This window comes from Canis lupus, chromosome 9, assembly GCF_011100685.1.
Source record: "Canis lupus familiaris isolate Mischka breed German Shepherd chromosome 9, alternate assembly UU_Cfam_GSD_1.0, whole genome shotgun sequence".
NCBI lineage: Eukaryota > Metazoa > Chordata > Mammalia > Carnivora > Canidae > Canis > Canis lupus.
Window position 1 is genome coordinate 59,885,186 of NC_049230.1, and position 24,947 is coordinate 59,910,132.

Here is a 24,947-nt window from a genome sequence, read left to right on the forward strand (position 1 = left end):
GTGACAATTCAGATGAGGTTAGTGTATCTAAGTCTAGATAGGGTTTGAAAGTAAACAGAATTTCTTGACAGACTGGATATGGGGTGTGAAAAATGAAAGAAAAATGTTTAACCTTAGCAATAATTAGGAAAAGGTGTCCATGAACTGAGACAGTTAAGACAGGTAAGGAGAGCATTTTAGGGGTGAGGAGGGTGAGGTACATCTGAGATGTCCTAAAGGCTAAGTAAGAGAGGGGTAAGGAGTTGGGGAGTGATCATCCATACTGTATATAGCTCACTGGCCAAGGATGATGAAGACTCAGACTGACCACTAGATTTAGCAATTTATGTCAGTATGGATTTGATTATTTTTCAAGATGTTTTGATACAAAGGAAAGCAAGAAAAAAAGGGGGGGGGGGTAGTGGGGCATATGAGGTCAAGAAAAGCTAAAAGAAGGAAACAGATTTTATCTGCCGCCCACTACAGGTAAAATAGAGTATGGAATTTGATTTTCACCATATTAACTGACAGAATTATTTTTTTTTAAATTGATACTCAGAAGGGACCATAACAGACCATAATAATCTATTATAAAAATGTCCAACATATAATCTAAAATTACTAGACAAAGAAACAGGAAAATGTGACTCACCAGACATTAGAATTAGCAGTTAAGGATTTTTAAAGTAGCAATATTATAATTATGCCCAAAGATATAAGAGAAAATATACTTGAAAGAACAAAGAGAAAATCTCTTAAGAAAACAAAAGAACTAAATAGACATTCCAGAAATAAAAAGCAAAAGATCTGAAATTAAAAAAAAAAAAAAGTTTGGGGCACCTGGGTGGCTCAGTCTGTTAAGCATCTGCCTTCGCTCAGGTCCTGGGACTGAGCCCTCTGCTCAGTACGGACTCTGCTTCTCCCTCTCCCTCTGTGTGCATGCACACGTTCTCTCACCACCACCCCCCCCCCCGCTCAAATAAATAAATCTCAAATAAATAAATAAATTCATTGAATGGGCTCAACAGCAAACTGGATAAAAGGGGCAAACCAACTTTAAGACAAGTCAAAGAGTTAAAATGGTATACTACCTGAAGAAAAACCAGGAAAAAAATAAAATAAATTTAAAAGAAAACACAAAAAACAGAGCCTTAGAGATCTGTAAGGTAGTATCAAAAGGACTAAAATATATGTAACTGGAATCCTACAAGAGAGAAAAGAGAGATGGGGCCGGAAAGAAGGTTGTAACAAATAACCAGATTTTCCTCAAAATTGGTAAAAAACAAAACAGAACATAAACTTAAAATTTCAAGAAGCTCAAGGGTGCCTGGGTAGTTCAGTCAGTTAAGCATCTGCCTTCAGCTTGGGTCATGATCCCAAAGTCTTGGGATTGAGGCCCCACCCATGAGGCTCCCTGCTCAGTGGAGAGTCTGCTTCTCCCTCTTCCACTCCCTCTGCTTGTGCAGTGCTCTTTCTCTCTCTCTGTGATAGATGATTGATAGGTCACTTAGATAGATTGATTAATTAATTAATTAATTTCAAGAAGCTCAGCAAATCCCAAGGAAGACAAATAAGAAAAAATAAATGCCCAGGCACATCATATTTCAATGTCTGAAAATCAAAGATAAAATATAATCTTAGAAGCAGCCAGGAGAAAATGACTCATTCCATACAGAGACAATACAAATAAATGCATGCTGACTTCACATCAAAAACAATGAGAGCCAGGAGACGGTGAGTGGACACCTTTAAAGTGCTAAAAGAAAAAAAAAATCAACCCAGAATCCAACAGCCAGTGAAATAACCCACTGGAATGAGAGTGAAATAAAAACATGTTCAGATAAAGGAGTCTAAAAGTTAGGACTTTAGTAAAGCGACATAAAAAAATTGTTAAAATAAGTTCTTCAGTTTGAAGGCAAGTAAGATCAGACACCTGGTTCTGAAGAGTAAGAAAAATGATAAACAGGTAGGCAAAAATAAGACAATTTTCCTCTTAATATGTTTAAATACACAACTGTTTAAAGATCTAAGTGATAGCTTAGCTCAATGATAAATCAGCCTCAAAAAGTTTCTCCTTTCTTATCTACCTCCCTCCCATATTTATAGAAAAGCATAGTACCTGTTTTAGTTTCAAAAAGAAATTTTCAGTAGTACTACGTTTGCTAAAGGGCCAGAATAATCTTTCATTAGGTGAGCAAACGCGGACTTTTGTCTCTATGAGAAATCGAACAGGCTCCTGTACTTCTGTTATTACCAAATCAACAGCTGTGGTCATAAACAGCACTTTATCTAGAGAGAGAGAGAGAGAGAAGGGAGAAGCAAATAAAAAAAATGGAAATATTTTGCTCATACAATTAATATAAAATTAATTACTTTTGTCACAAATTTTCAAGATACCTTAAGGTAATCCATCAATTAAATCAAAATCTAAAATAATCAGATAAATTGCTGTTTTGAAAACTCTTTTTCTGTATTGAGAATTCTTTGCTTGGGCAGACTCTTTGGAATTACTGACAGCACTATATAAAGTTTATGAAATGTTCTGTCAGATTGTTTTTATAAAACTGCCATGAAGAGGCTACAGCCTCTTCATGCCACTCTCACCCACACTGGAAGTTCTCAACTTCTAAAATCTTGGTTAACTTATACATTTATCTACAGTGCTATAGTAACAAGAAAAAAATGAATGGGAAGAAAAATAAATAGGAAGCATTGGTTAAGCAAATACTGTTACATTTTCAGGATAGAACATTATGCAGCTACTAAACGACATTCAGGAAGAGTAGAAAATACCTTGAAAAAGGTGGTTTCTGCACAGAGTATCTGAAAAGCTACGTAAGAAACTGGTCACAGTGGTCCTCTTGGGCTGGGGCCCTGAGGACTGTGGGAGACTTTTACTTTCCCCTGTATATTCTTTTAATTTTTAACCATATGTATATATATATTATCTCTCCACAAAAATAAATAAAATTTAGAATTCTGTACATAAATAAGTACATGCATAGACAAAGAAGCAGGGAAGTAAAAAATTAAGAGAAAGGGAGGGAAAATTATGTGGGGGAAAATGATACTTTGTTTATACATCAAATTTAACAATAAATTCTAAGACCTATATAAATTCTTTGGTTTTATGACAATTAAAAAAAAACACTGATATTTGTCAAATAAGTGGTTCTAAGGTTAGTGATCTTTTTGGGATTAAAATGTCTGTTCACGATGTCAGCAATCTGCATCACCTTTAGGAGTTTCTTCATTTACAACTTGAAAAGGTAGAGATTTTGGATTCCAGCTCCCAGTGATAACATAGGACTTTCCATCTGAACTTTTGCCCATAGATTCCTAAAGAAAAGAGTAAAAAGCATTAATGCCAAGATAAGTGAACAACAGCTAACTACCATTTTGACACGTTTAAAAATATAGGAGTCACAAAAATATAAGAATATGAAAGACGGTCAGGTATTTTTCAAAAAAGTAGAAATATATATGAATGAGACTGACTGCAGTGAAAATTAAAGATGTGCCAATTATTTATGCAACTGCTCCTGAAAAGTAATAAAATAAATGCTAATTTATAATAAATGCTAATAAATGCTAATAAATCAGAGCAAATATCAGAGAAATTTACCACCTGAATCTTGGTTGAATTCTTCTGTCAAGTACATAATTATCACATAAATTTTAGTTTTGGGAATAAAGATTTTCACATAATAGCTACAATACTAATACCACCTACTTTTATAAAACTCATGATAATAGTATGTAAATGCTTCTTTCACAAACTTTCTCTTTGCTTCCTACTTCAACTTTAAATTCTAAACAGGGATTATTCACTGTTACACAGTATAAAAACTGAGGCTGAGACTAAACAGGTCTAAAGTCAGACTAGGAAATATCAAGTCAGAAATAATGAAATTCTTTGTCTACTACTATCATAGCTCATAAGAACACCTTCATAAAAGTGCTTTAGCATCATATTTAGGTAATACAGAATGATACATTTATCAAGGAAATAGTGTATAACCTTAAAAACAAAAGCAATCCTTACCAAATCTAACAAGTGCATGTCACTATTTCGTACATCTTTTCCTGGGCTAAGAAGAAGACCAAAACACCTGCAAAGGAGGAAGATGCATAAATTTGGAAGAAAGATAACATTAAAAAGACATTTAAACTAGGTCATTTAAAATTCTTATTGATGGATAAAGGATACATTAAAATGATCACTTAATTAGCACTGCCCAAATTAAGTGAATGAAATATTCACTTTAAAAACCAAAAGATGAAAAAAAAAAAAAAAACAAAACCCAAAAGATGGGATGCCTGGGTGGCTCAGCGGTTGACCATCTGCCTTCAGTTCAGGGAGTGATCCTGGAGTCCCAGGATCGAGTCCCACATCAGGCTTCCTGCATGGAGCCTGCTTCTCCCTCTGCCTATGTCTCTGCCTCTCTCTCTCTGTGTGTCTCTCATGAATAAATAAATAAATCTTTAAAAAATAAAAATAAAAATAAAAAACAAAAGAATTCACCTTAAAAACCAAAAGAACAAAATTTTTGCAAATGTATTTTTGAATACTGTGCATGGCTACTCCACTAGAATTTATATTTAAGCTGAGTTTACAAAAATATTTACCTTTCAATGGCCAGTTCTTTATTAGTTGTCTGTTGCACATAGATGACAATCTTCTTATCAGTTCCTTGGCGAAGTTTAAAGCATTGTCTGTCCTTCTCTTTAGGAACTGCACTGTAGAACAACATGTTTCATTAATTTTGCAAAGTATTTTACTGTGACATATACTGGAACAACTTCTTTAGAATCTAGGATTCTTTTCTGTGCCTGGTTTTCAAATCAGAATAGAAATTTAAAAATCAGGTATGCCTGGTGGCTCAGTAGTTGAGTGTCTGCCTTTGGCTTAGGTCATGGTCCAAGGTCCTGCGATCGAGTCTTGCATTAGATTCCCTGTGGGAGGCTTCTCCCTCTGCCTATGTCTCTGCCTCTCTCTGTATCTCTAATGAATAAACAAAATCTTAAAAAAAAAATTAAAAATCATCTATCTCTTGATGTGAAAATACTATCATTACTGTAGGTTAATCCAATAAACAAATTACAAGAACTAGAAAAAAAAATCTCATATGCTCCCTAAAAATGTGGCTTTAATTTTTTAATCTTCTGTTGTGAAATTAAGTTAGAAATCTGTAAAGCACCTAGCATGACATCTAGCACATAGGCACTCAAACACTAGTTTTCTTTCCTTTCAATCTAGTCACTGTTTTGTTTTTTTTACAAATAATTATTGTCTTATTTGTTTAAATATGTAATAAAGAAAAAATAATCATAGATACTTTGAATTTCAAAACAAGGTACCTTCAAAAAATAATATAGATAAGAAAAATATGGCCAACAGTAAGCTGTTGCCTAATGCTTCCGTTAAGCAGTGACAACCTTATTGTTAACCTGTGCAAGAACTATAAAAATAATACTAATGATATAGTTAAACATTACCTTAAGAATAAAGTTGAAAATATTAAAATTAGAGTTTACCTAAATAATCCCCTACTCTCCCACATACCACTTTCTCTGGCTTCTTTGTTCTCAAAGGCAAACATCTGCCAATGGCAATCAGCCAACATGCAAATACGAATTATGTCTTAGTACTGTACAACTTTAAAATAATGGCAGCAGAACCATTAAAAGATACTATAAAAGTCTATATGAGAATTCTGAGTACCTACTAAAGAGTGGCTCTGAAAAAATAAAATTAGTTTGAAGACCATCTGCTCTTATATAGCAACCAATTCAAAAACACTCGAGGGACGCGTGGGTGGCTCAGTGGTTTGGAGCCTGCCTTCAGCCCAAAGTGTGATTCTGGAGTCCTGGGATCGAATCCCAAGTCGGGCTCCCTGCATGGAGCCTGCTTCTCCCTCTGCCTGTATCTCTGCCCCTCTCTCTCTTTCTCTCTGCCTCTCTCTCTCTGTGTCTCTCATGAATAAATAAAAAATCTTAAAAAACAAACAAACAAACAATACTTTATGAAAATGAGATGAGAAAATCAAAGAATCAGGGTGGCCTGGCTGGCTCTGTCAGTGGAGCATGTGACTCTTGATCTTGGGGTTGTAAGTTCAAACCCCATGCTGGATGTAGAGATTACTTAAAATCTTAAAAAAATATTTCAAAAAAGGAATGAAAGTCAAAGACTCTTAGCAAAAGAATCTGGAAATGACAAACACATGCAAAGAAAAACTTCTGCATACCAAACTGTTCAATATTTGTGGCTGACAGAATTTTCATCTATAAGGAGATAGACTGGTCTCAATTTTCAGCTGGTAACAGATACACTAGTCTTTATGTTCTCTGGATGCTGACATAGAAATAAATATAAGCCCACCTCTTAGCAGTATTTAAAACAACAGATATAAAGTTGTCTCTCTTGTCCTAATGCTGAAGTGCAAGGAAAAGCCACGTTAACAGGGGGGCAGAGTAGACGGTATAAGCAGTGGAAGTTCCCTTCCTGCTATCAGAGAATTTAGATTATATCTCTAGTTTTGTCATATATCATTGAATAAATCCATCCAAATAATTTTATGTGGACTTCCTACTATATAAATTACAATACTAAGGTCCAGGCTTAACTTTCCTGGGCTTCTCTAACTATAAAACAAGGAAAATATGAAATATCTAGCATATCTAATAGGGCTATGTGGTAGAATAAATAAGACAAAAGAATGCTTTGAATGTTTTAAATGAAAATGCTCCATCTTCCTAAGGGTTAAACTGAAAGTAGGTTTCTGATATTAATAATGTAAGAATTATACTTTTTCAAGGATGAAAAGAAGAACATTATTACTTGTCAAAGTACTTTGTATTTATGTTAGAGTAAAACCACAATCTATCTTGTGCTATGGTTATTTACATATATCTATATTTTTTGGATAGCTGCTAAGTCATATGGGTATATTACTGTATTATGTTTTAATGAAATATAATAGATATAATAGATATAAATATATAACATTATATTAATTTGAGGTGTATAACATAATGTTTTGACATTTATATATATTGTGAAATGCATCATATTTAATAATTATATCCTGGTGAACATTTAATTTCTACTTCTTAATTTTGCTATTATTAACAGCATTAAGGGGAACATCCATCTTGATAATTCTTTGGGTACTTCAATTATTGTTTCTGCAGATAAATTCCTAGAAATATTATGGAATCACTGGATAAAAACAACTGCATCTGGCCAGTTCAAAGCTGATAAAGAAAGGCTTACTTTTCAACAAGTTCATCACTATAATAAGGCTACACAACATTATTTTCTAGTATAAACTACAACTTCAATAAAACCATATAGCAAGAAAAGAACAAAACCCTGACAAATGTAAAGAGGAAAATGACCATCCAGGGATATTTTGTATAGCATCTCCTTGGTATGAGGGTGAACAGAACAGGGTAGGAGGCTTGTGATTATGATCATTCTTCCTTGAACATGACTAAATTCAGAAGAGAACTAGTTCTAGCATTTGAGAGAGATTTTAGACATCATTCCTATTTGTAATTGAAATTATAAATAGATCTATATAAATTTCATTACTAAAGGGAAAAAATGCTGTTTAAAGAAACTTGTTTCTTAGAAAGTAATATTACAAAGCTTATAGATTATAATTTCGACTTCTCAAGATAGGCATGCATACTGTGGGAAGCAGCACATCTCAAAGTTGCTGTGAGAACAAAAATATAGCTGATGAGAGGGCACAGACCATTGCATCTCATACTTAACTGCACAAACAAAAGTTGAAGCTACGCTGTACATAAAATTAGCCACCAGATGGCATGATAATACCAAAAGTCTTTGCAGAGAGACTAAGTTACCAGTTGTTCAAACAAATGAACCAGTTACCATGCTTTCTAATTTAAAAGCAAATAGTAGAAATCATTCGTATTTCAATGTCAGTTTATTTTACTCATTTTATGAGGTAGTCATGAAGAAAAGAAACTTTAATATGTTACTGTCATTTACAATCCAAGAACCCGATGTGTGATATGGAATATAGGGGAAGAAAAAAAAATCAATCATCTTGTAACCATAGTATTTTAAATTTAGAAAGGACTTTAAAGTCTAGCTAACTCATTTTATAAGTAAGGAAACTACCATCAGGAGATATAAAGAAAGTTGGAAAAGATCAGTGTTAATAGTAGCAATAATTAAACTAAACCCAAGTTTTTATATCTATTCTAGGGTTCTTTCCACTACTCAAGTATCATTTTACTTAAAGTCCCAAACCAGTTATTTCTGACCCTATATGCAAAGTTAAGACTTCGAACACAGACCTCCTTCTCCTCATCCACTGTGTTCAGATAAAACTTTAATGGTAAAACTTGATGTCAGAAGCCTTAAGATCTTTAGATTATTAAAACAAATTAACCAGCCAACAACAAGACCAAAGAAGCCTAGAGAAACAAGCAGCAACAAATCCAGTGGGCTTGGCTTCTGTCATACTTCATATAAGCAATGGGCCAGTTATTCTGAGTCTAAAAGAAAATGGTAATGTGATATAGTTTCCCACACGAAATAATTTTAATTGCTTTAAAAGTCTTCAAATCTTGCCTCTGGAAAAGAGAAATTAAGAAAACAGTCCCATTTACAATGGCAGCAAAAACAGTAAAATACCTAGGAATAAACTTAATAACCAAAGCAATGAAAGACCTATACTCTGAAGACAACATAAATAAATGGAAAAACATACCATGCTCATGGATTGGGAGAAAAAATGTTAACATGTCCATACTACCTAAAGCAATCTACAGATTTAATGCAATCTCTATCAAAATACCAGCAGCATTTTTCACAGAACTAGAATAATCCTAAAATTTGTATGACATCACAAAAGACTCAATAGCCAAAGCAATCCTGAAAAAGAACAAAAGTGAAGGTATCAATAATCCCAAATTTCAAGATATACGACAAAGCTGTTTATAAGCAAAACAGCATGCTACTGGCACAAAAACAGACACATAGATCAATGGAACAAAATAAAGAGCCCAGAAATAAACCCACAATTATATGGTCAATTAATCTTGAACAAAGAGTAATGAGTATACAATGGGAGAAAGTCTCTTCAACAAATGGTGCTGGGAAAACTGGACAGTCACATTCAAGACAATGAAACTGGACCACTTTTCTTATACCATTCACAAAAATAAATTCAAAATGAATTAAAGATCTAAATGTGAGGCCTAAACCAAAAAAGTCTTAGAAGAGAGCACAGGCAGCAATATCTCTGACACTGGGCATAGTAACATCTTTCTAGATATGCCCCCTAAGGCAAGGGAAACAAAAGCAAAAATAAACTACTGCGATTACATTTAAAAATTAATTAATTTAAAAAAAAGGCTTCTGAACAGCAAAGGAAATAATCAACAAAACTAAAACATGACCTTCTGAACTGGAGAAGGTATCTGCAAATGCTATATCCAATAAAGAGTTAGTTATCAAAACATTAAAGAACTTCTCTAACTAGTATCCCCCCCCCCAAAAATGATCCAATTTAAAAATGGATGGAAGACATGAAAAGACATTTCTCCAAAGACGACACAGAGATGGCCAACAGACACCATGAAAAGATGTTCAACATCACTCATCATCAGGGAAATGCAACTCAAAACCACAATGAGATAGCACCTCATACCTGTCAGAAAGGCTAATATCAAAAAGCAAGAAATAACAAGAGCTGGTGAGGATGTGGAGAAAAAAAAGGAACCCTCGTGTACTATTGGGGGGAATGCAAACTGGTGCAGCCACTGTGGAAAACAGTATGGAGGGTCCTAAAAAATTAAAAATAGATCTACCTTATGATCCAGTAACTCCACTTCTGGGTATTTGCCCAAAGAATATGGAAACATTAATTCCAAAAGATACATGCATGCATCTCTATGTCTATTGCAGCATTATTTACAATAGCCCAATAAGGAAAGCAGCCCAACTGTTCACCAGCAGATGAATAAAGGTATGAAGGGTAATATATGTATATATGTGTGCGTGTACACACAAATGCATACCAAGCCATTAAAAAATGAAACAGAAATAAGCCTTTTTCTGACTGACTTATTCACTGAGTATTATATCCTCTAGATTCATCAATGTTGCTGCAAATGGCAAGATTTCATTCTTTTTTATGGCTAATATTCCATGATATATACACACACACACACCATATCCTTTTTATTCATCTATTGATGGACACTTGGGCTGCTTCCATAATTAGAGAAAGACAAATACCGCATGATTTCACCTACACATGGAATTTAAGAAACAAAACCAAGAAACAAAGAGAAAAAGAGACAACCCAAAAATCAGACTTTTAACTATACAGAACAAACTGATGATTATGAGGGGGGAGGTAGATGGGTGAGATGGGTGAAAGAGATGATGGGGATTAAGAAAACATTTATTGTGATGAGCACTGAGATGTATAGGATTTTTGAATCTCTGTATTGTATACCTGAAACTAATGTAATGCTCCATGTTAATTATACTGAAATTAAAATTTAAAAAATTTTAAATAAACAAAAAATTTAAATAAAAAACTTTCCTCTGCAAATATGCCTATTTCCTTTTCTTTAACTCTTACAATATATAAAAAAAAACTCTATAAAACCAATCATTTTATACATGAAAGTTATATATCTGACCCAGAGTTTCCCTTGAACCACAGGTGATATAGTATGCTAATACAAACTTAAAAAACATCATCATCATAAAGAACAGAATAAAATACCCTACCTAAAATAACCTTTACCATCATCTTCTTTTATTTCTAAAGACACAGAGAAGGTAAAGATGTCACTGTCAGGAGTTTGGGGTGCAGCACTTGCTGAAAGTGGGGTCTGCTTGGCAGAACGGCGGAAGGCAGTGGCAAAACTGTAAAGTATCCGGCTTACCTACAATAGACATTAGAAAATGGGTGTTATTAGAAAAAATAAAATACTTTTATGAAGGCTGAAGGTTACCCCTACTTTGTGCATGTGTGTGTATGTGTGTGTGTGGGGGGGGGTAATTCATCTTTCCCCCACTAGTTTCTTTTGGTAAATTATCTAATTTGTTAGGCCTAGAAAGCAAGCAACACTAAAAATAGCCAGAGAAGGGGTTTTAAAAAGAAATGGTTATAAACACAAGAAATGCAATTGAAAAATAATTTCCTAAATTGTTAGAAACAATTTGAATATATTTATTATAGTAAAAAAAAAAATCCTACAAGATTAGCTTTAAAAACAACAGTTTAGGGATCCCTGGGTGGCTCAGTGGTTTGGCGCCTGCCTTGGCCCAGGGCGTGATCCTGGAGTCCCGGGATCGAGTCCCACATCAGGCTTCCTGCATGGAGCCCACTTCGCCCTCTGCCTGTGTCTCTACCTCTCTCTCTCTGTGTCTCTCATGAATAAATAAATAAAATCTTAAAAAAAAAAGAAAAAGAACAGTTTAGAAATTTGTCACTGCTAAAACCAAGATGCCTATCAAGAAGCAGTCTTGGTCTCTGACACTCTTAGCAACAAGATTCTGGCTACCCAAACTTTTAGTTTCTTTGTACTTCAGCCCATCAGGCTGGAATGAATAAAACATTAGGAGAATTTTAGTTGGCTTATTAAATGACCCTAATAAATACTGCAAATAACTTCAACATAATGAGGGTACAGATGAAGTCTCATTTGCAGACAATTTTCTTTCTGATAGGGACTTACAGCTTCTTGTATTTCACACCGGAAGACGTGTATTCTGAAGAGCTCTGCATTGTAATGACTTTCAGTGAAAGCGAAACAGTCACTCTCAGGAGTTCCATCATGCCCTCTGACACAAAACAGGATTTTGTAGATAGGGTAGTTTGCTATTTCAGTGTTTGTCTGAGGATCTAAGAGTCTGTTCAGGAAAAAAGATATAAAGAGCTTAAAGGGATTATGGACTCTTTTCAGTACATCTATATTATGATTTGAGACTCCTCTTTCTAGCAAGATCATAGGAACTATTTTTGGTATGCTAATCATATTAATCTTAAATCTTAATAAATAAGTAACATGTGGATTTCTGAAGTTATTAATTTCATACTCCCATGGTCCCAAAATATACTTACTCTTCACAGAGACAATAGAAAAACACAGTAAGTATGTTTCCTATATAATCTGTACCTAAATAACGACTAGATCGGGCAGCCCGGGTGGCTCAGCAGTTTAGCGCTGCCTTCAGCCCAGGGTGTGATCCTGGAGACCCGGGATCAAGTCCCATGACAGGCTTCCTGCACGGAGCCTGCTTCTCCCTCTGCCTGTGTCTCTGCCCCCCTCCCCTCTCTCTCTGTGTCTCTCATGAATAAATATATAAAATCTATAAATAAATAAATAAATAAATAAATAAATAAATAAATAAATACTAGATCAATGGGTAAAATTAGACTACTAAAATAAATCATTAAAGCTCTGCTTTTTATTACCTCCTAAAAATGACATAATCTGCTTTATTATTTAAAAATAATTAAAAAATAATATGTGCTTTCTCAGAGTGAAACATATTCTTCTAATTCATGGCAGATAAGAGTGTATAAAATGTTAACACCTAAAAAAAGATGATTACTAAAATCAAAAGGATGTCATTCACTGAAAATCAAAGGTGTGTCAGTCACTCAAAAATGTAATGGTTCAATAAATACTTACGTGTTAACTACAACATTGCAGGCTCTGTTCTGGACACTGAAGACACAGGAATGAAATTAAACTACAATTTCAACACTGAATGGGCAGGGCCATTGATGAGGAAAGCCCAGGGGTTCCTGTGCATAATGGAAATACACAGGAAGGGAACCTCATCCACATTCAAAGGTACTTTTATAAAAACTCTGAAAACATGAGCAAGAGAAACTGGTTTTTGCATATTTATAGAATTAAAATGTATCAGAACAAAATATAACTTCAGCTGGGCAATAACTACTAAGAAGCACACAGAATGAGTGCTAAGTAAATTTTATGAAACATTTCACATTAACAGGGGTGCCTGGGTGGCTCAGTCGGTTAAGTGCCGGACTCTTGATTTTTGTCTCAGGTCTGATCTCAAGAGTCGTGAGATTGAGCTCAGCATGGAGTCTGCTTCTCTTTCCCTCTCTCCTTCCTCTACCCCTCCCTTCGCTCATGCTGTCTCTAAAATAAATAAATCTTTTTAAAAAAAAGTTTCACATTAATAAATATAATTAAAATTAGGATTTGTGAGTCTTTGTGAAATGGTTCTTTAAAACTTCAAAAAAAGAATTACGCATGTAGAATAATGGAATATTAAAAAAGTAACTTACTACTATCCACATATAGGTACAACACTACTACCATGAAAATCCAAAATGCTTCTGGGAGTATAAAAACAGATTCCCTCTCATACACTACTGATAAAGTACAAAATGGATTGCTATTTCTAGAGAGCTACTTGGCATTGTATCAAAAGCAATGAAAATGGGGAAACCTCTGACTCAAAAGTCTACTTCTAGGAATTTATCCTAAAGAAATTTTATAACAACAAAAATTTAACATACCTCTTTATACGGAAATTATAGGTAATGCACTTACATACCTATATAATAAACGCTTAATATTAGCTATTAGTAGTTTTCTCCTTAAAAAAACCCCACTAAAACTAAAATGTCCAATATATAAGACTGGTTATTTAAGTTTTTTTTTTTTTTTAAGTAATCTTTATACCAAACATGGGGCTCAAACCCACAACCTCAAGATCAAGAGTCCCGTGCTCCACCAATTAAGCCAGTCAGATGCCCCAAAGACTGGGTATTTCTAAATAATACATCATCTTACTATCACAAATTAAAATTTTTAAGTGTATTTATTGATATGGAAAGAGATTCATGATATAAAACTAAATGAAGAAAGCATGTTACAAGATGATCTGTTTAACTCCACTGTTGAAAATGTTGATTCTGGGGGTGCTTGGGTGACTCAGTGGGTTGAGCGATCAACTCTTGGTTGTGGTTCAGGTATAATTTCAAGATCTTGGGGATCAAGCCTTGCATCAGGCTCCATGCTCAGTGGGGAGTCTGCTTGTGGATTCTCTCTTCCTTTCTATCCCTGCCCCAATCATGTGCACATACACGTGCATGCTCTAAAATAATCTCTTAAAAAACGTTGATTCTGATGTTAATATTGTTGTTGACTCTAATATGTTCAGTTAGATTCAGTATGAAACTTCACATTGAACTAATGTGTCCAGCTAGTATTTGTACTGGTAGAACAGCGAAAATATAAATTATTTTGTTAGGCATATTTTCAGGTCAAGGTTATTTCCATTATCCCAAAACACTTAAATTTTAATGTACTACACACAACTGGGATAGGGAAGAATATAAAAAACTGTTCAAATGAGAGACTAATTTTCATAAAAGTCACAATCCTTTCAATTTATTAAGAGCCAGGTGAATTAAACACTGCTTCTTTCTAAATCTATAGGTCAGAAATCTGATCCATTGCTACAAACATTTCAAGAAGCTACTCTTACCTCACGGTTCCTTCAGATACATTCGGCACTGAAAGGGTTACATCTAGTGAAATCTGACACTGGCTTCTTAAGATGGACATCATCCTTAAGGCTTCCACTTCACTCCTGGGAGCATTTACTGAGGCACAGCCTAAATAAGTTAGTTTGCTGAAAACTACACTGTCCTCATCAGCGGCTGGTGTGAAAGGACTTGACCCTTCAGAATCTGAAGAAATGGTAATGGAGGGTTACTTTCATTTCAGTATTTTGTTGACATGAATACCAAGTAAAAACCTACAAGTTACATTTAGGTTCTACAATTAAATACCAATGAGATACTATGCTATTGCCCCACAAAAAATGCCCGTTAAAGCCTGAAATTTCACATTAAAATTGTCACCAACACCACAATATTTAGAGATTGCTTTACTGTCAATCCCAAATCTAAAATGTGACCTGAGGTTAGAAATGATTTACATTTCTGCCTCTTCTAATTTGTTTTGACTTTATAATTTACATTAAGGTCAAAAATACATTCAGTATTTTATCACTCTGAAAAATCCTATCTGTTTTCTTTCTGATCTGCATTGCTTTATTTCTCTCATTCACCATCTTAGCCACTTTATGTTCTCCCAATACCCCTTCCTCTTTCCCGATAAAGCTCTACAGTTTTAACACTCTACTTTCCCAATGAGCCTTTATAATTCCTCTATTCCTCCTCTATGGTGCCTTTTGGCTCCCTTTTACAACCTGGCAACTACTCCCAAAGAGCTATCTATACAAGCCTGGAGCAAATATCTCTTCCTCAAACATTATTCCTCCACATCTCCAACACTGTATTCAAATTCCTTCTTTCTTGGAAAAATCCTGAAACATTCTGAAATGAGACTTCTTCAATGTCATTAAACTGCTGTTATCTTTCTTTGATATAAATGACATACATTTAAAGGGAAATCAAAATGGTACGTATATCTACCCTTCTCACATTCCCCTAAATCTAGAATCTGAAGTTTCTAGAAAACACAGATAATGGTTTTTATTTGCTCTGAATCAAACCTAATACAGTGTGGGCACTCACATATTAAAAACAATAACCTTCAGTTAAGCAAGCAATGCAGCAGTCCTAACCTCCTTGTCCAGGTTTCACTGGCAAGCTCATCTCTGGTTTTTGGAGCCCTACTAATGGCACAGGGTTAATGGTGGATGAAGCTGAGAGCTGGTTAGAAAGAGGTCCGTCTCCTTCACCATCCAGTTGTGACCTTTCCACAAGTTCTTTGTCCGCTGGCTGGTCGTCCATTGGAGGATCCATTAGCACATCTGCTAGCTCTTTTTGCAGCTGCTGTTCACTTCCATTCCCTATAATCTAAGGGTCACAAATACATGTAATCAGCAAAGTGAGGAAGAGAGGCCGGTACTAATTCAAATGGATGCGTATGCTAGAGAAAATAACGTTTCTTTTGACACAAAGATATCTGCTGAATGTTTTTTAAAAAACAGAATAAATCAAGATCAGCAATAAATAAGAGTTGTAGCTGCTCTAAATCATACAGTTTTTCATGAAAAAGTATATAGTGAATTTGAGACTAGTGCCCAGAAATGTATGTGACAATGTCAGTGTTATTGAAAGTTTTCTACAGTGTCCTCAATTAACAATTAAAATATCTGGAATTTTACATGTCTGGTGAGAAATAATCTGTTAAGAAGAATATCTTTAGGGATCCCTGGGTGGCGCAGAGGTTTAGCGCCTGCCTTTGGCCCAGGGCGCGATCCTGGAGACCCGGGATCGAATCCCACGTCGGGCTCCCGGTGCATGGAGCCTGCTTCTCTCTCTGCCTGTGTCTCTGCCTCTCTCTCTCTCACTGTGTGCCTATCATAAATAAATAAATAAATAAAAAGAAAGAAAGAAAGAAAGAAAGAAAGAAAGAAAGAAAGAAAGAAAGAAAGAAAGAAAGAAAGAATGAATGAATATCTTTAGGGGCTTCTCTAATCTTTAGGAAAAAAGGAAAATGTGTTTGCTTGCAAACGTTATCATAGAAACAGATTTATTAGGTAATAAATTTTCACATGGATTTCATCATTCCTACTCTAAGTCAGTCTCTTGTAATTCTAAGGGAGATTCCTTTGATATGAACAGTTTCTGAAAGTTCTGGGCACCTGAATAAAGCTGGTATGTATAAAATGTCCTGAGGAGCAGAAGCACTCCATTTCAGTATGTCAAGTATTTTTCTAGAGTCATATGGTTTATTATTAATTGTCAACAAGGAAGTAAACAAGGGCAAATCAAGTGGAGACTGCTTAATGCTAAGGAAAACCACAAGTGACAAAACCCAGTATTATCACTAAAATGCTTATTCAAGAAGCACTAAAAAAATTCACAAAAGAATTTAGGAAAAGTCCTGATCAAGAAAGGGGGCTGACTGAGGCAGCTTTCTGAAGCCTAAAATCTGACAGAAAGTGAAAATGGGTGGGACTACGAGATTGTTAAAGAGAATGAGGTCTTCCTGGTCAAAGAAACATGTAAGTTAGAAGCAAAATTCCAATAATAACAGATATACCTCTGGACTACCAAAGAACCCAGTTCAAACATTTTTTATGGCTCTGTGTCAAGTTCCTTTGGTTGTAAATTATATTTGAGAAACAGTCTTAAGTCTTTTTTTGCTGACATTTTCCCAAACAAATCTAACATGTCAACTACTCTTACCTGGGAAAGTAGAGCGAAACAGGTGTACAGCCTCGTGACTTCAGTGACAATGTCTATTTCCCTGAACTTTCATTTTATGTTTACAGTTACCATTAGTGGAACTACCAAGTGGGTCAAGTAATTTCAATTCTCTATTATGCCTGATCCTACACATCCACAAATGTAATCAAATTTCTTTTTTCCAGAAGTTCTACTTTCACAAGTTTTTTTTTTAATTTTTTTTTTTTATTTATTTATGATAGTCACACAGAGAGAGAGAGAGAGAGAGGCAGAGACACAGGCAGAGAGAGAAGCAGGCTCCATGCACTGGGAGCCCGACGTGGGATTCGATCCCGGGTCTCCAGGATCGCGCCCTGGGCCAAAGGCAGGCGCCAAACCGCTGTGCCACCCAGGGATCCCCTTTCACAAGTTTTTTAAAGCCATCTGAAAAATAAACCACAGCTTGGTTCCAATTAACCTCTCATTCTTTCAGAACTGGAGAGCAATTACTGCATCACCTGCAGTAAACAAAAGATAGTCTAACTGAACCTAAACTGTTTTCCAAGAGGAAAGAGAAAGAACGTGAGTAGGATAGGTACAGCTTTCTGAACACAGATGGAGAAAAGGTATTAGATTCCACATTTATGTAATTAGCAATAACTGGAGAGACTAACAGTAAAAGAGCAAACAATCAAAGAGAAAACATTTTATTTTACATGTTACAAAATACTGATTTGATCTTTAATATCAGCCCTGAGCTGAAGGCAGCGCTAAAATGCTGAGCCACCCGGGCTGCCCAACATTCTTAAGAGATAACGCAATCATCTCTAAAATAAATCAAGATACTGCAATGTTAGTAAAAGGGTAGATATACAGATCAATGGAACAAAACAGAATCCAGAAACAGATTGACACATATACAGCCTACTGGTTTCAATAAAGTTGGCAAGATAATTTAACGGTGAAAGGGAATAAAACAGGGCTGGAACAATTAACTTGACATTCATACCTATGCAAAAACATGAATCTCAGCCAATACTTCACTCACATACAAAAATTAACACAACATGGATCACAGGTCTAAACGTAAATCATAAAGCTATAAAACTAACAAAAGAAAACAAGGGAGAAAATCTATGAAAATCCTGGGACACAAAATTTCTTTTGACATAAAAACTAGTATAAAAGAAAATAAAAATGATAGGCATGTCTGGGTAGCACAGTTAGTTAAGCATATGACTCCTGGTTCTGGGTTAAGTCATGATCTCAGGATCATGAGACTGAACCCCTGCTTCGGGCTTTGCATTCAGCGAGAAGTCTGCTTGAGACTCTCTCTTCCTCTCCCTTGGCCCCCAAAACATCCACGCTCTCACTCTTTCTCTGAAATAAATATTTTTTAAAAATGATAAAATGTGCTTTAGCAAAACTAGGAACTTCTTCTCAAAAGACATCATTAAGAGAATGAAAACACAAGCCAGACTTGGAGAATATGTATCTGATGAGGGATTTATATCCGGAATATCCTATAACTCAATAAGGAAACAAGGAACCCAATTTTAAAAATGGGCATTTTGGGAAGCCCTGGGTGGCTCAGCGGTTTAGCACCTGCCTTTGGCCCAGGGCGTGATCCTGGAGTCCTGGGATTAAGTCCCACATCAGGCTCCCTGCATGGAGCCTGCTTCTCCCTCTGCCTGTGTCTCTGCCTCTCTCTCTCTCTCTCTGTGTCTCTCATGAATAAGTAAATAAAATCTTTTATAAATAAATAAGGGCATTTAGACAAAGAAAGTATTAAGATAATAACTAATAAGCACATGAGAGAAACTCAATTAGCCATTAGAGAAATTGAAACCACCAGAGGATGCTTTCAGTACCTATAAGATTGGCTAAAATTAAAATCAAAACAATGCTAACAAGGACTGGCAAAGATGTGTAATAACTGAAAAACTCTCATATACTGCTGGCAGGAATGCAAAATGGCAAAGTCGCTGTAGCTGGTTTTTTTTGTAAATTTCATAGTTAAATACACACTTGCCATATGACTCAGTCCTAGGTATTTACCCAAGAAAAATTAAAACATATGTCTTGTTTGTGTTTATAGCCGTATTCATAATCACCAAAAACTGAATATAACTGTTAACTGCTTAGTGGATAAACAAACCACCAACTATCTGTACAATGGAATACTACTCAGCAATAAAAAGGAACGAATTATTAATACAATAACATGGATTATTCCAAGTAAAATATGCCACACAAAAGGCTACACCATTCTATAAAGTTCCAATTGTATGGCCTTATGGGAAAGGCAAACTACAGGGGCAGAAATCAGATCACTGGTTGCCAGGGGATGGGAAGGAGATTAAGAGAATTGACTAAAAAGAAACACAAAGTAACTTTTTGTAGTGACACAAATACTCTGCATCCTAATTGTGGTGATGGCAGTTATTATATAAGAGTTTGCATTCAGGGGTGTCCGGGTGGCTCAGTTGGTAAAAGTATGTACCTTCGGCTTGGGTCATGGTCTCAGGGTCCTGGGGTGGAGGCCCATGTGGGGCTCCCTGCTCAGTGGGGAGTCTGCTTCTCCCTCTCCCCCTCCTTCCACTCATGCACATACTCTCTCAAATAAATAACATCTTTAAAAAAAAAAAAAGGTTTGCATTCACTAAAGCTTATAGGACTGTACATCTAAAAGGGCTACATGTTACTGTATATAAATTTCATCTTAATAACCTTAAAATAGAAACGGGATATTGATCGGGGCAAAGGCTTTGCATATGTGGGAGCAGGATGAAAAATCTCTGCACCTTCCTCTAAATTTTGCTGTGAACCTAACGGCTCTAAAAAATATAAAAAAAAAAAACCCATGGTTTCTACAAAAGATGCAATTTGATAACACACTGTTCATTTTTAATATCTGCACCACAAAAGGTATTCATCCAGGGGTCTGTTTTTGACAATAATCTCATTTTACACTCTCCTATGCCTACCTCATCTACTGCCAAGATACACAAACAATCCCTAATATATATCTACAAAGCCTTCCTCAACTGTCTACTGGAGAGAAATCTTCAGCCGGATACTCCAGACTTGGTGTATCAAACTTAACTCACTGTCTGATCCTCCTTGTATTCCAAAGCGAGACTTGAACTCAAGGCCAATAGTTGCATGCTGTACTGAATAAGCCAGCCAGGATCCTTCACTCCTCTCATTCCCACATTACTCATAAATCCTACTGATCCTTGCTCAATTGTGCATTTTTTTCCTTCCTCTCTCTGCATAGGTAATACCACAGGATGGTGTATTTCATTTTACATTAGCCTACTAGAAAGACATGCATTTCCCCTGCCTTCTTTTCCCTGTGACTTCTCTTTCACACGCCAACTTTAAGTTACAATTGGGAATCTTAGTTCTGATCAAGCACTGCTTTACTTTTAAACCCTCTCATGTTTCCTCAATTCCCTTTTAAGATAAAGCCCAAATTTGTAACTATACGAGTTTTTCACAACTCTGTCCAATTTATGTTTCCATCTCTTACCAGTCACATCAAACTACTCAACTTCCCCAGGACATATCATCAACTTCCAAGCATCTAGACTTTGTATAGACTTGTCCCTTCCCTAGAAAGTAATCCTCTCCTTCTCCTTTCTGTTAAGACCAAGCTTAAATTCTGTTACCTCCTCTAGGAGATCTTAACCCTGCTGTATGTGATTTAATTACTCCTTCCTCAGGGAGTGCTACCGTCATATGGGCATAGATGTTTTAGAGAACCAGACCTTGAACCAGACTGGGCATTATTAAATGGCAGAGATTGCTTAAGTTTTCTTTATATTATTCCCAAAGGTCTAGATACATTTTCTGCACAATATACCTGCAATACATGTTTATTGATTTGAATTTTATAAATGCAAAGAATATAAGTTAAAGTAGTATTTTGATATTGGATGTTCTACAGATGGGTTTAGTTATAAAAAATGAAATCTGAATGCTTTATTTTAGCTTTGTTTACTTAACACAAAAACATATCATTTCCTATTTTTCTGAAAAGTCCTTAAAGATTTAACATTTACAATAAAAATACTGGGCAAGACCAATTAGAATGCTGCAAAACAATTTTATTTTGTAGTCCAACAAAAAGACTTCTAACTTAATTTAGCAGAAATATAAAAATAAAAAAAGCAAAGCAGATATGTACGGATAATACAACAAGGATCATATTTAGATTTGTGTTCATCTCCATGTAAACTAGACTAAGAGAAGAAAGGGAAAGTACTTGAAGAAACAGTCCTGAAATGACAGAAAAAAACAATAAAGTACCAATTTAGCAGCTATTGTAAACATGGACATACATATTTGCAATGACAGAAACTGCATGGTGAATGACTTATTCATAACTTTGCTTATAAAGCAGGGTGGTAGTCAAAATTGGGGTCAAGAGCTGGCTTGTGGCACAACTCCAGGGGGTACCACTCACATGCCGACCATGTGAACAGCAACCCCCTAGGGTTAGCTGTACAAAGTGAAGGTGTACTCAGTAGTAGTCCCTCCACTATAACACAGTGGAGTTTGGGGCACAGCTCTGACACTAACTCTGCTGGTTCTGGGTAAATTAACCTCTGAAAGTCACAGCTGCCTCATCTCTAAAATTAAGGTGTTGGGGCACCTGGGTGGCTCAGTGGTTGAGCATCTGCCTTAGGCTCCGGGCATGATCCTGGGGTACTGGGTTCGAGTCCCGCATCAGGCTCCCTATGAGGAACCTGCTTCTCCCTCTGCCTGTGTCTCTGCCTCTCTCTGTGTCTCTCTCATGAATAAATAAAATCTTTAAAAAATTAAAATAAAATAAAATAAAATAAAATAAAATAAAATAAAATAAAATAAAATAAAGGTGTTAATATCTCCCAGGACTGTCAGGTCATGAGGATTCAATGATATAACAACAATGATTATTGGACATTTATTGTTTATAATTCAGGCACTGTATGATTTTATAGGAATTATCTCATTTCCCACATCACAGTACCTGCCAATTAATTAAGCATCCAATTAGTATCTCCCTACCCACCCCATTTTCAGCTATCTCTTTTTTTAAAAAGAAGATTTTAAGTAATTTCTACACCCAACCCCTACAATGTGGGGGCTTGATCTTACAACCTTGAGGTCAAGTCACATGCTACACCAACTGAGCCAGCCAGGTGTCCGCTACTTTTAACTATTTCTAAATAAATTCTGATCCACCTGCTGGGGTTGAGGTTTGAAAAAGCAAATAACTTAAAAAAAAAAAAAAAAAAGTAGTTGTTCCACTTTCCATTTCCAGGGAAAACTAAGAATACATCTACTATTTATGTGAAAGACCCATTACTGGAATAATATCTGTCTTTTCTAAATATATTAAATAAAAGTAATAACTTCTATGGTAGAACTGGCTACAGGTCTATTTCCTTGAGACCAAAACTGCATTTATAGAAACAAGGGACAAAATGTTTCAAAGGCAACAGCCAGGAGTCATTTCCTGATGTTAAAATTCCATTCCTAACTTTATAGCGCCTGTTTCCTGTCACTGCAACAATACCAACTAGGCCCCACTTGATTTGACAGTTATCCAAAGCTACTTTAGGTGGTTTAGGATCTTTTTCCAGTAGATTTTGTCTTCAAGAAAGCACGCTTAGGAAATGATAGTGTGTGCTTGAAAAATCCATAGATAATCAGAAAATTATAGATAAATTCCTGATGATTTACAGTTCCTACTATTTGTGTCAGACCGTAATGAAAATAAAAATGACAGTGGTTCAGAGTAATTTTACAGCTTCAATGTAAAAGCTAAGGCATTTCGAAACATATATATATATATATATATATATATATATATAGCTCAGTTTTAATATAAACATGTATAAATACATACAAATATAAATCTACATAAAGCTGAGTTTTAACAGAAAGCAAGGCACAAAATAACCAGAAGTCCCATTTGGATCCTGTATCCAAATGTATCGTTACTAACCTCAAATCCACTCATATACTTGTTCTGTGATCTTTGATAAATCACTAAATTACTTTGTGCCTCATTTATAAACTGCAGATGTTCTGACTATCTCTTTATCTTACTGGATGAAGGAAGGACCAGAGAAACAAATTACAATTAGGAATTATTAATACTAATTTTAAAAGAAGAAGGAACAGTACCTTGTGAATTCATCCTAAAAAGTCAACTGAAGACAGAGCCAAACTATAACTGTATTGTACAATAACAGAATTATGACTGGGTTTTACTTACTTTTTTATTGCCTGAATCTTCTGTATCAAGCACACATTATTTTTATAATAACAGAAAACAAAAAATATTTGGGAGAAAAAGAAAAGCAAGCACATTCAATTCTACTGTATGGAGTGCTCCTAACTCTAGACCCTGTTCGATCCTCTTGATCTTTCTACACATTACAGACTGACTTCTTTGAGTAATTCTTAATCATTCTTTATGGTTTTGCTAAATTGTTACCTACTCTTTGCTTTTCTAGGCAACAATCAGGTTCTCATATAATTCTGTTCATATCTATATCCCAGCACTTGATTAATTTATCATGATGACATGGTTACTTGTTTGTCTCACCACCACCACCTTGATTCCCTTACTTAAACTATGTGTTCATGGTTCAGTTACTTTGTTTGCTAAATAAAAGATCTGCATTTGAGGACAAGATCATCTGTTACTAAAAACAAGTAATATTGGAAACTGAGTTAGAAGTTTAGTTTAAGCAATTCTGAGGAGTGACTTCTATACCAGCTATTTTAATACAGTTTGGTAACTTCCTTCCAACTAAAATAATGTCCACTGAATTTTTCAAGAAGAAAAAGATTAAAAACTTTAAAAAAATTCTGTAACTGAACTTTCCACCAAAGAAGTACTGGGTCATCAATGTACTTCCAACCAGTATCTATAGAGTATCTTTGTTTAAGAGCAAAGAGTGTAAGATTCCTACACCAGAGGAGTCAGGTAGAGAAAACACATGTTCTGAATTTATGAAAAGTTCTCTGATTTTGTTGTTGTCAAAATTTTTATGAAGAAAAATACCTGTGTTTTTTATAACACCATCACCCTTTCTTTAAAGGGCTTAACCAGAGCATTATCTTCTCCAAGAAGGCTTCTCAGATACCTCCCCCAAGTTGAGATAGGTTTTCACCCTCTCAGTTCTATAGCACCCTTTATTAATCTCTTCTATAAGCATTTATCTAACTACTAATGTTGAAAATTAAATATAGCCACAATATCTCTACAGCTCCTCCTCTGAGAGGTATAGTCTTTTTCCCTAAACCCATGACTCTGGACTGGCCCCGTGACTTGCTTTGACCAATAAAATGTGGCAGCAGTGGTATCACATAATTTCTAAGCCTTAACCCTAAAAGATGCGTTATGGCTTCCACATCCGCCCTCAGACCACTATGTTGCTGTAAAGAAGTCTAAGATGAAAGACCACATGAAAAGATTCAGCCGTCCTAATGAAGCCTAGCCACCAATCAATGTACCAGATCAATGAAGTCACATGAACCAAAACAAGACCAGCGCAACTACCCACTCAATGCCTAAGATCATGAGAAATAATAAATTGTTTTAAGCCACTCACTTCTGAGGTAGTTTGTTACAAAGCAAAGATCAATACAAACCACTGCAACAAGGATTTCAACAACTATCACCTACTCTAAGCTATAAGCATCTTAAAGACAAGAACCATCTCTATTCATTCAGCCTCTTAAGAGCTTCTCTTTGTGATATTCGGCAGT

General features: G+C 35.4%; 1 protein-coding gene across 6 annotated transcripts in view; it reads right to left on the minus strand.

Moving 5' to 3' along the window:
- RABGAP1 (RAB GTPase activating protein 1) overlaps positions 1 to 24,947 on the minus strand; it is a 167,261-nt gene that overhangs the window by 106,199 nt on the left and 36,115 nt on the right. For all 6 annotated transcript variants that reach the window (XR_005365013.1, XR_005365011.1, XR_005365012.1 and 3 more), the window contains 8 exons: positions 15,623 to 15,857; positions 14,516 to 14,720; positions 11,719 to 11,893; positions 10,766 to 10,923; positions 4,609 to 4,719; positions 4,025 to 4,091; positions 3,216 to 3,318; positions 2,099 to 2,268 (listed from right to left, as the gene is read on the minus strand). Coding sequence is in view for 3 of the 6 variants with exons in the window: in XM_038549425.1 (XP_038405353.1) it covers positions 2,099 to 2,268; positions 3,216 to 3,318; positions 4,025 to 4,091; positions 4,609 to 4,719; positions 10,766 to 10,923; positions 11,719 to 11,893; positions 14,516 to 14,720; positions 15,623 to 15,857 (1,224 nt within the window). In the remaining 3 variants the exon portion in view is untranslated. The remainder of the gene's footprint in view (positions 1 to 2,098; positions 2,269 to 3,215; positions 3,319 to 4,024; positions 4,092 to 4,608; positions 4,720 to 10,765; positions 10,924 to 11,718; positions 11,894 to 14,515; positions 14,721 to 15,622; positions 15,858 to 24,947) is intronic.